At 53.4% G+C, this 12115-nt stretch overlaps 1 protein-coding gene across 3 annotated transcripts; it reads left to right on the top strand.

Moving 5' to 3' along the window:
* Positions 1–2450: 2450 nt before the first annotated feature.
* Positions 2451–11527, top strand: FARSA (phenylalanyl-tRNA synthetase subunit alpha). 3 transcript variants are annotated; one of them, XM_061188724.1, is made up of 13 exons: positions 2451–2634; positions 4456–4593; positions 4680–4778; positions 4855–4973; positions 6034–6126; positions 6212–6340; positions 6417–6532; positions 9437–9521; positions 9633–9732; positions 9825–9993; positions 10103–10180; positions 10343–10457; positions 11135–11527. In XM_061188724.1, the coding sequence occupies exons 1-13, from the start codon at positions 2488–2490 to the stop codon at positions 11271–11273; spliced, it is 1527 nt and encodes a 508-aa protein (XP_061044707.1). In that variant the 5' UTR covers positions 2451–2487; the 3' UTR covers positions 11274–11527. The 3 variants fall into 3 exon arrangements, with proteins under 3 accessions (XP_061044707.1, XP_061044708.1, XP_061044709.1); XM_061188726.1 differs by lacking the exon at positions 2451–2634 and adding an exon at positions 3643–3734; XM_061188725.1 differs by lacking the exon at positions 4680–4778.
* The last annotated feature ends 588 nt before the right edge of the window (positions 11528–12115 follow it).

The raw sequence follows: 12115 nt of genomic DNA, 5'->3' as shown, positions 1-12115 counted from the left end.
AATTAAACGGCTAAAGATGAGAGGGCAGGGGGTTCCGTTGGGGAGGGAAAAAATGGGACAGATGGTGGGGAAGATAAGGTCTAAGGGAGGTGGCCAGGACCCCTGAGACTAGAGCCTTCTTTTGAAGCCAGAGGCACATGACTGAAAGTGACACACCAGCTCCCTGCCCCTAGGCTGCAGGAAGGAGGAAGGAGAGCTGGGGCTTTCCCAAACTCTGAGCAAATTGGCCCTGGACCTGGGAAGTGGAAGTAAACTGCTGAAAGGGGGGGATCCTGGCAAAAGGGTGGGGAGGGGGTGCTTCCCCTCTAGTGGTGGGGACTCAGAAAAGAGAGGAATGAGGAGTCTTGGAGAAGTTGGGGTTCTGCCCCTTCACCAAGACAGTATCCAGTATTGCCCAACTTGGTCCTCCCCCACGAGGACCCCCCAAGTCTGGGATGACCACTCTAGGCCTTCCACTGACCTTCCCCCCGCCTTCCCTCCCTTCTACCATGTGTCAGGGACACATGCGCTAGGTGCTTCCTGCCAGAGGGTAGACACTGTGCCTGTCTTGTTCACCTCACCATTCCCCACCCCCACCCCACAGTGTCTCCTACAGCACCGGGCACAGAACAGGCTTAAAACCTACTTGGCGTGTGACAGAAGCAAGGAAAGAAGGACTCTTGCTGGAATTAAATAAGCAAAAATGGGGAAAGTGCTTTGAAGCTAAGAAGAGACTTTGAGGGATGCATTCTGAATTTTTATCAGGACCTCACTGTAGGTCCAGCATTGGGGGATATTAGTAACCCCATTTACCAGGCTCAAATAACAGTTGTGATGGCTAAATGAGTAGGTGCTTAGAACAGCACCTAACACAGAGTCCACACTCAATTTAGTACCAGCAAGTATTGCATACGTGTGTGGGTACTATTTCACTTAATTCTCATAGTAACCTGGGCTCATATCATTTCCATCCAAGCGAGGAAACTGAGGCACAGAAAGATTAAGTGATTTGGCTGAGGGACAAAAATGGCAGATCTGGGATTAGAATCCACTTGTGCTGTCTCATGTAGTCTCCACTGGCCACATGTGATTATTGGCTTTTGAAATGTAGCTGCTCTGAACTAAGCTGTAAGTGGAAAATACACATCAGAATTTGAAGACTTAGTGTGAAAAACTAATGTAAAATATTTCACTAGTAGTTTTATATTAAGTGTTGAAATGATAATGTGGACATTTTAGGTTCTATAAATTCTTCAAATTAATTTCACCCCTTTTGTTTTTAACGTTGCTACTAAAATGTGTTAAATTACATTTCTATCTCAAAATATATTTCTTGTTTTGTTTTGTCTTGGCCAAGCTGCGACATGCTGACCAGGGATCAAACCCGTGCCCCCTGCAGTGGAATAGTGGAGTCCTAACCACTGGACCACCAGGGAATTCCCAGTATCTTGAATTATATTTCTATAGGACAGCACTGATCTATACTACAAATTATTTCCCTGACATTGGTCTTCTCAGAGCAGGGGTATGGGGAGGAGGGGGCAGGCTCTGGGGTGTTTATAATTTCTGACACTGTCCACCAGCTCCTTGCAGAACCTCGGGCAAGGCATACCACCCTCCAAGCCTCAGTTTTCACATCTGTGAAATGTAGATTATATCAGTATCTACATCATACAGTTTTGGGGAAAATGAAGTAAGACACCTGAAGCACTTAGCACTGGGCTGGGCACAGGGGAGAACGTCCATACAGGTTAGCTGCAACCTTGAATATAACTATTATTGAGTCCTCCTCTCCTCTATAAATAGGGTTGGTCCCTACCCAGCCTCCCTTTGAAAATTTAAAAGTAGTTGACATCAGGGACTTCCCTGGTGGTGCAGTGGTTAGGACTCCGTGCTCCCAATGCAGGGGGCCTGGGTTCGATCCCTGGCCAGGGAACTAGATCCCACATGCATGCCGCAACTAAGGAGCCCTGGAGTCACAACTAAGGAGCCCATGTGCTGCAACCAAGGAGCTGGAGAGCTGCAACTTAAGACCCAGTGCAACCAAATAAATAAATAAATAATTTAAAAACTGATAATTAAAAAAAAATAAAAGTAGTTGACATCAGCAGGATGACTATGTCTGGAGTCCACCACCTACAGCCCTCCTGTGGGGTAAGAAAGAATCCCTAAGGGAGGACTGGTCTGAGGCCCAGAGAGGCGGAAGTACAAGGTCACACAGCCCCTGCTGGTGGGGCTGGGTGAAGCTTAAAACCATGCTGTGAGTCTGTCTTTGATGGCATTAATTTGACCTCTCTGGTCAACCAGAAACCACCAGTCCAGCCAGTACTGGGTGCCTAACCCCCTCTTAAATTCAAGTGACACGCTCAAGATGGCGGCACCCCGAGCCCTGCAACATAGTCTGCCACACTCAAGATGACGTTGCACGCCCCCCCGGCGCCGATTCCGGTTCCGGTTCCGGTTGTTGTGAGCGCCGGCAGGCACACGCCGAGTGCTCTGGGAGCAGTCATGGCAGATGGTCCGGTGGCAGAGGTGCTGCTTCAGCGGCTGGAGGCGGCCGATGGCGGCCTGGGCAGCGCAGAACTGGCGGCCGAGCTGGGCGTAGAGCACCAGACCGTGGTGGGCGCCGTGAAGAGCCTGCAGGCGCTGGGTGAGGTGAGCTGGGCCGGTGATGCCGGGCCTCCTCGCTTTTGCACCTGCGGTTCCCTTGCCAGGAGGGCTCTGCCTCCAGGCCAGATTATCTCAGGCCTGGTTAGGAGTAATTGTATGTGTCCTGCCCAGGGTGCGCAGGCGGGGAGTCAGGAACGAGTGAGGGCCCCGGCGTACGGATGTTCCTCATGCAGTAAACGTCCATTGAGGCATGATCAGTGTTGAGGGGGTGGAGAGGAGAATGGTGGACGAGAAAGACGCAGTCGCTGCCTTCACGCAGGCTGCGGTATAATGGATATACTCAAGTGACCGGAGTGATGGAGGAAGCACGGGGAACTCAGAGGTGATAGCAGACCCAGCCTTGAGGATCAGGGAGAGCATCCCAAAGGAGATGACAGCTGAGTCGAGTTTCTGCATTGAGTAGAAAAGCCATGGCACTTTAAGGATCAGTGGGGTAGGGGGGTGGCACAAGTGGTGAGAGAGACCCAGCAGAGCCAGATTTTGCGAGGCCTTGCAGGTCTTTATCTCACAGGGGTGCTGGGGGGGCCATGGCAGGAGCTAGAGCCAATGAGATGTGCGTACTGCCTACATCACTCTTGGGAAGGATTGGTGCGGGCAGGACTGGAGGCAAGGGGACAATGGCAGAGGCTGGCACATCCCCAGACTACAGGGTATGGTCCCTGGCTGTAGGGAGGCAGCTGGAATGGAGGAGGGATTCAGGTGAAGGAATGAAATAAGGTTCATGGAAAGGTAGGGGTAGCTCGGATGAAGCCCAGCCTTCTGGCTTGGACAAGGGAAGGGTGATGGAGCCAGAGTGGGAGGATGCTGACAGACCCGTGGGTTACCCAGCAGGCTGGATCCGTGAGGCTAGGACTCAAAAAACATAGCTGAAAACATCAAACTTACATGATGTGCCCTGCTCTGGCCTCAGATTTATTCCTCATCCAATCTTTGATGTGACCTTCAGTAGATGGCACTGTTATTATCCCCATATTGCAGATGTGACAACTTCTAAGCACTGGTCAGAATCTTGATCAGTGTCACTAGAAGGAACAGGCAAACCTGGATTTGAAGCCTGAGGTCGTCAGTGCAGAAAGGGATTGAAGGTATGGTGTATGGGATGACAGTACCTTGATTGATGTGAAAGTGACATTTGTGTAGGCTATTGACGGTTAAGTAGTGGCAGTTTAACGTGGTTCATTGTAAGGATGATGACGATGATATTAATGTAGTAGTAGTTATATTTATGCAGCATTTGCTGCATACTAAGCGCTCTGCATCCTTTCTAGTTACTCAAAACAACTCTCTGAAGTAGAGCCCACCACACTCTTCTCTCATGGATAAGAAAATTTGCTCAGGGACGTTAAGCAACTTTCCCAAGGTCGCACGACAAGAGAGGAGCAGAGCTAGGAATTAGAATGAAAGGGGAGCCTAGGGTTCCTGTGTGTAATGTGGACAGCCTGGGTTCTTCTGTGACATCTGGCTACACTGAGATGCATGTAAGTGTGGAAATAAATCATTTCACCTGAGACTTTAAAAAAATCTTTCCCCGGTTCAAAAGTGATAGAATTTGTTCTTTGCCAGACAGGTAATACCCTCAGTACTTTACCTGACCCTGGGAGGTGTGAATCATTTTTGTCATTTTTCCCGTGTCACAAAAGATCTACTGAGGCTCAACAAGGCGAGATCACTCCGCTGGGAAGTGGTACAGCTGAGAGGCAAAGCTGGCATCACAGGCTGTTCTTTGACCCGCGTCCCCAGTGCTGCGGCAAGGGGGTGCCTGGATCTGAGCGCTGTCCCTGCCCATGTCCCCCTGTTTTCCTACAGATAATCGAGGCTGAGCTGCGCTCCACCAAGCGCTGGGAGCTTACCGCTGAGGGCGAGGAGATTGCCCGGGAGGGCAGCCATGAGGCCCGGGTGTTTCGCAGCGTCCCCCCAGAGGGCCTGCCCCAGAGCGAGCTCATGGTAGGAGTCTGAGTGGGCAGGGCCTAGGGAGGTGTTGGGATGAGGGCGACCCTTGTGCCCCCCTCACTGCAGCCTTGCTCCCACAGCGACTGCCCAGTGGCAAGGTGGGCTTCAGCAAGGCCATGTCCAACAAGTGGATCCGAGTGAACAAGAGTGCTGCTGACGGGCCCCGGGTGTTCAGGGTGGTGAGTCCCTGCCGGCGGGTGGTCGGACAGGGGGGCCCCCTGCCCTCACGGCCCCTCACGCCCATCACTGTGGCAGGTGGATAGCGTGGAGGATGAGGTGCAGCGGCGGCTCCAGCTGGTCCAGGGTGGACAGGCCGAGAAGCTGGGAGAGAAGGAGAGGAGCGAGCTCAGGAAGAGAAAGCTGCTGACTGAAGTGTGAGTGGGTGCCACCCCCCAGGCTCACACCTGTGTCACCTGCATGGCCCTGGAGCAGAAGGGGAGCCATTCTGCCCACACTGGGCCAGGGTGCTATCAGTCTCCTCCCAGCCTCCCTTCACACTGTGGTTGTCGAGCACACACGCCAGGCTCCTGCGACGTCAGGGCCTTTGCCTATGCTGTGCCTTCTGCCGAGAAAGGTCTTCCTGCTCTTCTTCAAAGCAAGTTCTGACATCAAACCTCTGCTCACGTGTCCCCTTAGAGAGGCCACCCTGACAGCCTTTCCTCCCTGCGAATTCCATAAAAGTTCCTCACTCTTGGTCTCCATCCCTTGTGCCCTGTTTGCTTCCTTTACAGTCCTAAGCACTGTCTGAAAGTTTATGACTGCTGGGACCTGGACAGGCTGGGGGCTCTGCCCTCACGGAGCTGATGACTCCTTTGAGCAGACGTAGCAGTGGCCTAGCAGTTATAAGAATGCAAACTGGGAATTCCCTGGTGGTCCAGTGGTTAGGACTCTGAGCTTCCACCGCAGGAGGCCTGGGTTCGATCCCTGGTTGGGGAACTAAGATCCCATGTGCTGCATGGCGTGGCCAAAAAAAAAAAAAAAATGCAGACTGGAGTGGGTCTGCCTGATTCAAGTCCCAGCTCTGCCATATGCTAGCTGTGTGACCTTGACCAAGTCACCTGATCTTTCCAGGCTTCTGTTTACACAGGTGTAAAATGGCTCCTTTTCACACAGGATTATGGGGTGATTTTATGGAACAGAGCCTAGTATGGAATAAACTCTCTAAACTTGACCTATTATTATCACTCTCAGCTATATGCTTAGTGCCTTGAATAGGCCCTGGTACACAGTAGGTTCTCAGTAAATGTTTGTTGAATGAGTAACTGCATGAACATAGGGATGTAGGTCGGGGCCAGCTAAGAGGATTCCGGAGATGGTAAGTGTCAGGAAGAAAATACAGCAGAGTGACTCGGTGGGTGACTTTGGGGTCAGCATCAGATGGGAGGTCAAGGGAAACCGCTTGAAGGAGGTAACAGCGTTGTCCTCTGGTCTCAGGACCCTGAAGACCTACTGGGTGAGCAAAGGCAGTGCCTTTAGCACCAGCATCTCCAAGCAGGAAACAGAGCTGAGCCCAGAGATGATCTCCAGGTAGGGGGTAGCCCCAGAGTTGGGGGCCGATGGGGGTGTGGTAGGCAGCCCCCACCAGACCCATGTACCCTGCATCCCCCCATAGTGGCTCCTGGCAGGACCGGCCCTTCAAGCCCTACAATTTCTCGGCCCATGGCGTCCTGCCTGACAGCGGCCACCTGCACCCCCTGCTCAAGGTCCGCACCCAGTTCCGGCAGATCTTCCTGGAGATGGGGTAAGCACGGGGCCGGGGGTGGGGCCAGCCCAGCTGCTGGGCACAGGCAGGGCAGTCAGGCTGTGTCTCCCACCAGGTTCACCGAGATGCCGACCGACAATTACATTGAGAGCTCCTTCTGGAACTTTGACGCACTCTTCCAGCCCCAGCAGCACCCAGCACGGGACCAGCATGACACCTTCTTCCTGCGAGGTGGGTGGGCCCCGCCGCGCCATCAGAGGTGCCAGGCCTGGGCAGAGCCTTTAGGGGTGGCGTACCATTTTACAGGATAAACTCCATCCTCCTCAGTGTGGCCGACAAACCTGTGTGAGCCGCTATCATCAACTTCTGTGATCTTCTTCCACCTCCCCTCCTGCCCACCTCAGGGCCTTTGCCCGTGCTGTGGCTTCTGCCGAGAACTGTCTTCTCCCAGGTCATCATGGCAGGCTCTGGCATGAAGCCTCTGCTCACATGTCATCTCAGAGAGGCCACCCTGACATGCCCTTGTCCCCCCAAGTTCTAAAAGCTCGTCACTGCTAGTCTTCAGCATTGCTTCCCAGTTCTTTCTTTGTTCCACAGTCCTTAGTACTCTCTGAAATTGAATGACTTTCCAAAATGGTTGTTGTTTCCCCCACCAGCAGGGCAGATGAGGCTGTTGGGTGTCTGTTACCTGGCCAGGAGCAATAGCGCCATTGTCATCATTTCAGCATCCAAAACTTGCTGAGCCGTGGGACTTCCCTGGTGGTCCAGTGGTTAGGACTCTCCGCTTCCGCTGCAGGGGGGCGCTGGTTTGATCCCTTGTCAGGGAAGTTCCACATGCCATGTAGTGTGGCCAAAAAAAAGAAAAAGAAAAAAAAATATGTAAAACTTAGCTGTCACTGTCTTAATCTTTCCATCAACTATAGGAAGTAGACTGTTAGCCCTGTTTTGCAAGTGAGGAAATTAGGTCTCAGAGAGGGGACATCACTTGCCCAGAGTCACAGCTTATAGGCGGCGGAGCTGGGATTTGATGTCAGGCTTTTCACGTGCACTAAAATTGTGTCTCTGGAAGGGAATCATAAGAACTTGCACATTCGTGCAGCATAGAGCCTGCACCAATGACTGAGCTCCTGTGTGCCAAAGTCTCTGTGAAACACCTGGGTCACAGCCATGAATGAGACACAAATCCTTGCCCTGATGAGACCCGCATATCCTGGTTGGGCGAGATATGCATTTAATTCTGAGTAAGCTGTAAACACGGCGATGCAAGATGGCAGTAAATGAGATGGGGGAATTGACATTATGTTGGTGGGGAGCATGCTGTCAATTTAAAATAAAGGCTGCGGGCTTCCCTGGTGGCGCAGTGGTTAAGAATCCGCCTGCCAATGCAGGGGACACGGGTTCGAGCCCTGGTCCAGGAAAATCCCACATGCCGCGGAGCTACTAAGCCCGTGCGCCACGACTACTAAGCCTGCGCTCTAGAGCCCACGAGCCACAACTACTGAAGCCCGCGTGCCGAGAGCCCATGCTCCACAACAAGAGAAGCCACCGCAATGAGAAGCCTGCACACTGCAACGAAGAGTAGCCCCTGCTCGCTGCAACTAGAGAAAGCCCGCGCACAGCAATGAAGACCCAATGCAGCCAAAAATAAATAAATAAATTTATTTAAAAATAAATTAATTAATTAAATAAAAGCTGCTTGGGACTTCCCTGGTGGCGCAGTGGTTAAGATTCCACCTGCCACCGCAGGGGACATGGGTTCAATCCATGGTCCGGGAAGATCCCACATGCCGCTGAGCAACTAAGCCCGTGCGCCGCAACTACTGAGCCTGCACTCTAGAGCCTGCAAGCCACAACTACTGAGCCTGCATGCCACAACTACTGAAGCCCGTGCACCTAGAGCCCATGCTCCACAGCAAGAGAAGCCACCGCAATGAGAAGCTCACACACCACAACAAAGAGTAGCCCCCGCTCGCCGCAGCTAAAGAAAGCCCATGCACAGCAATGAAGACACAACGCAGCCAAAAATAAATAAATTAAAAAAAAAAAAAAAAAAGTCTCCGTGCTCCCAATGCAGCGGGCCTGTGTTCGGTCCCTGGTGAGGGAACTAGATCCCATGTGCATGCTGCAACTAAGAGATCGCATGCTGCAACTAAGGAGCTGGCGAGCCACAACTAAGGAGCACACCTGCTGCAACTAAGGAGCATGCCTGCTGCAACCAAGACCCAATGCAACCAAATAAACAAGATAAATAAAATATTTTTTAAAATAATAATAATAAAATAAAATGAAGGCTGCTTAAGGAAGGATGGAAGGAGGTCAGGGAGGGAGCTGTGCCTGGGGAAGGAAAGTTCCAGGCAAAGGGAATGGCCAGTGCAAAGGCCCTGAGGCTGACAGATGCCTGGTGTGCTTACAGATCAGCAGGGAAGCCCTGTGGCTGGAGGAAGTGATCAGTTAGGAGTGGGAGGAGAGAATTACCTGGCAGTCCAGTGGTTAGGACTCTGCGCTTTCACTGCCTACGGTGCAGGTTCAATCCCTGGTTGGGGAACTAAGTCCTGCAAGCTGTGCAGCATGGCCAGAAAAAAAAAAGGAAATGGGACCACGGAAGGCTGTGGGCAGAGGAGAGTTGTGACTGACTCAGGTGTTCCCAGGTACCCTCTGGCAGCTCTGGAGGGTGGGGGAGGGAGCTGCCTGTGTCACTATCTGTTTTCAGTGCGGTGGCTATTTGAGAAATGCTCCTTTTTTTTTTTTTTTTTAATCTGAGGACCCATTCAACATTTAAAGGGTTTTATATTTCACATAAATGCTAAGTTATTTATTTATTTATTTTTGGCTGTGTTGGGTCCTCGTTTCTGTGCGAGGGCTTTCTCCAGTTGCGGCGAGCGGGGGCCACTCCTCATCGCGGTGCGCAGGCCTCTCACTGTTGCGGCCTCTCCCGTTGCGGAGCACAGGCTCCAGACGCGCAGGCTCAGTACTTGTGGCGCACGGGCCTAGTTGCTCCACGGCATGTGGGATCTTCCTAGACCAGGGCTCGAACCCATGTCCCCTGCATTGGCAGGCAGATTCTTAACCACTGCGCCACCAGGGAAGCCCGAGAAATGCTCCTTGACTGACCAGATGTTGCTCTGTCCTGCCCAGATCCAGCCCAGGCCCAGCAGCTCCCAATGGACTACGTCCATCGCGTCAAGCGGACCCACTCTCAGGGCGGCTACGGCTCACAAGGGTAAGGCAGGACCCAGGACTTTGGGTCCTGGGCAGGACACCCAGGGGTGTCGGGGGAAAGAGGTTGGGGGCCGAGAGCTGCATCATGGACTTCCTGTATGTCCCTTTGAAGGTACAAGTACAACTGGAAACTGGACGAGGCTCGGAAAAACCTGCTGCGCACCCACACCACGTCGGCCAGCGCCCGCGCCCTCTACCGCCTGGCCCAGAAGGTGTGGCGGGGCTTGGGCAGCGTTGGAGGGGGCAGGGCTGTCATCCTGACCTTCTCACCCATGCCCGGGCCTGGCCTGCCTCTCACCTCCAGAAGCCCTTCACAGCGGCCAAATACTTCTCCATTGACCGTGTGTTCCGGAATGAAACCCTGGATGCCACGCACCTGGCCGAGTTCCACCAGATCGAGGGCGTCGTGGCTGACCACGGCCTCACACTAGGCCACCTCATGGGCGTCCTGCGGGAGTTCTTCACCAAGCTGGGTGAGCAGGCGGGCTGGGGTGGGCAAGCAGGAGGATGCCTTGGTCGTCAGCCTGACCCTCCCCCTTTGCCCCCCGCCTCACCGCTCTGTTTGGCTGCCTCCCCACCCAGGTATCACCCAGCTGCGTTTCAAGCCGACCTACAACCCCTACACTGAGCCCAGCATGGAAGTGTTCAGCTACCACCAAGGTCAGGGTGGAATGCCGTACTGGGACAGGGAGGGAGGTCTCAGGCTGCCCACGGCTCAGCCCAGGTCCCCATCACTGCCAAGCCCACACCCCACCTCCCGAGCTAACTGCCAGGTCCAGTATCACCCACACAAGCCGCCCCATCGTTCTCCTGCCTTCACAGGCCTGAAGAAGTGGGTGGAGGTTGGAAACTCCGGGATCTTCCGCCCTGAGATGCTGCTGCCCATGGGGCTCCCCGAGAATGTGTCAGTCATTGCCTGGGGCCTCTCCCTTGAGCGGTGAGTACCCAAACCACTTAGGGTGTTGGCTGCCTTACTCAGGTGGCTTGCCAGGCGTGGGGGCCTGCAGACTTTCAGCCCCATCTATTCGTTCATTCATTTGAGAAACCCTTAGTGAGCACCTGCTGTGTACTGAGTCCTGTGCTGTGATTATGACATACACATGTCTACTTCCATGAAGCCAGGGGTGCTAGTGGAACAAAGAGGATGATAATTAGTGAGATAAATAACTCAACAAGTAAAGCTTAAAGTATGTCCAAAAGCAGTGTTATAGAGAAAGCACAGCAGGTAAGGCTAAGGAGATGTCAGGGAAGGCCCCTCAGAGGAGGTGGCATCTGAGCAAAGACTGAAGGTGGGTGAATTGGTAAGCCGTGAGGATATCTGGAGAACGGCGTTCCAGGCAGAGGGAATAGCCAGTGCAAAGGCCCTGAGGCTGGAGCGGGCCTGCTGTGTTTGGAGAACACTAAGGAGGCCAGTGTGGTTGGAGGGAATGAGTGAGTGAAGGTGGAGAGTGGGAGGAGATGAGGGTGGGGAGGTGACAGGACAGATTGAGCAGGGCCTTCTGAGCCCCAGGGAGGACTTGGGCTTTTACTCAAGGAAGGTGGTAAGAGAGGTTCTGATCAGAAGAGAGCATGACCTGACCTTGTGTTAAACCATGTCATGTCCCCCCTCCCAAGCCCGACAATGATCAAATATGGCATCAACAATATCCGGGAGCTGGTGGGCCACAAGGTGAACCTGCAGATGGTGTACGACAGTCCCCTGTGCCGCCTAGACGCCGAGCGGGGGCCCCCGTCGACACAGGAGGCTGCATGACACGAACCGCCCTGGATAGGCCGCCTTCCCCAAGACCCTGCTTCCCTTTGCATCCCTGCCAGTGACCCCCTTGTATTTACGAGGCCTCTGTGAGGCCAGTCCTCCTGCCCCTGGTATCTCCTCTTCCCCACTGGCCCCGGGGTCCCAGGGACAGGGGAGTGGGTAACAGGTTCATTCTGTTGTCCACCTGTGAGGGTGGCCTTGGGGAGCCCTGCAGACCAGCTGCTGGCTAATAAAGTGGGCACTTGCCCTCATCTGGTGCCTTTCCTTAGGGGTGGAGGGGTGCTGGAGCCCCGGGTGTGAGGCGTGGTGGGTTGGAGGTCTCGGATCCTCAGGAACTCCTGGCCAGCCTGAGCCAGATCCCGCCAGGGAAGACTAGCTCCATCAGGCGTTTACTGATTTACCTCCTGGTGCCAGGTCTCTTCTAGGTGAAGGGAACAGAACCCCCTACTCCTGTGGAAGGGGCATTGGGGAAGGGGAGGCCAAGGCGGGTGTCGGGGCCCCAGGAGCCAGCATTCCCACCAACTGGGAGCCAGCATTGGTGGGGTGGGGCGTATAGCAAGCTAAGCCTTTAAAGCTGCTCTTTTTGTTTTTTTAAGAGCAGTTTTAGGTTCATAGCAAAATTGATTGGAAGGTAAAGAGATTTCCTATAAACCCCCTGCCTTGACACAGCATAATGACCCAAAGTCCATAGTTTACGTTACAGTTGACTCCCTGTGTTGTATGTAGGTTTGGACAAATGTATGATGACTTGTATTCATTCATTATTATGGTATCATAGAGAGTATTTTCACTGCTCTGAAAGTCCTCTGTGCTCCACACATTTATCCCTTTCTCCTCCC

This window comes from Eubalaena glacialis, chromosome 4 (genome assembly GCF_028564815.1).
Source record: "Eubalaena glacialis isolate mEubGla1 chromosome 4, mEubGla1.1.hap2.+ XY, whole genome shotgun sequence".
NCBI classification, from domain to species: Eukaryota; Metazoa; Chordata; class Mammalia; order Artiodactyla; family Balaenidae; genus Eubalaena; species Eubalaena glacialis.
This window is presented reverse-complemented; position numbering and strand designations above follow the sequence as displayed.

Coding starts and splice junctions, on each gene's coding strand:
- FARSA (XM_061188724.1), top strand. CDS start 2,488: ATGGCAGATGGTCCGGTGGCAGAGGTGCTGCTTCAGCGGCTGGAGGCG. Junction 4,779..4,854: donor GGCCCCGGGTGTTCAGGGTG/GTGAGTCCCTGC, acceptor TCACTGTGGCAG/GTGGATAGCGTGGAGGATGA. Junction 6,533..9,436: donor TGACACCTTCTTCCTGCGAG/GTGGGTGGGCCC, acceptor TGTCCTGCCCAG/ATCCAGCCCAGGCCCAGCAG.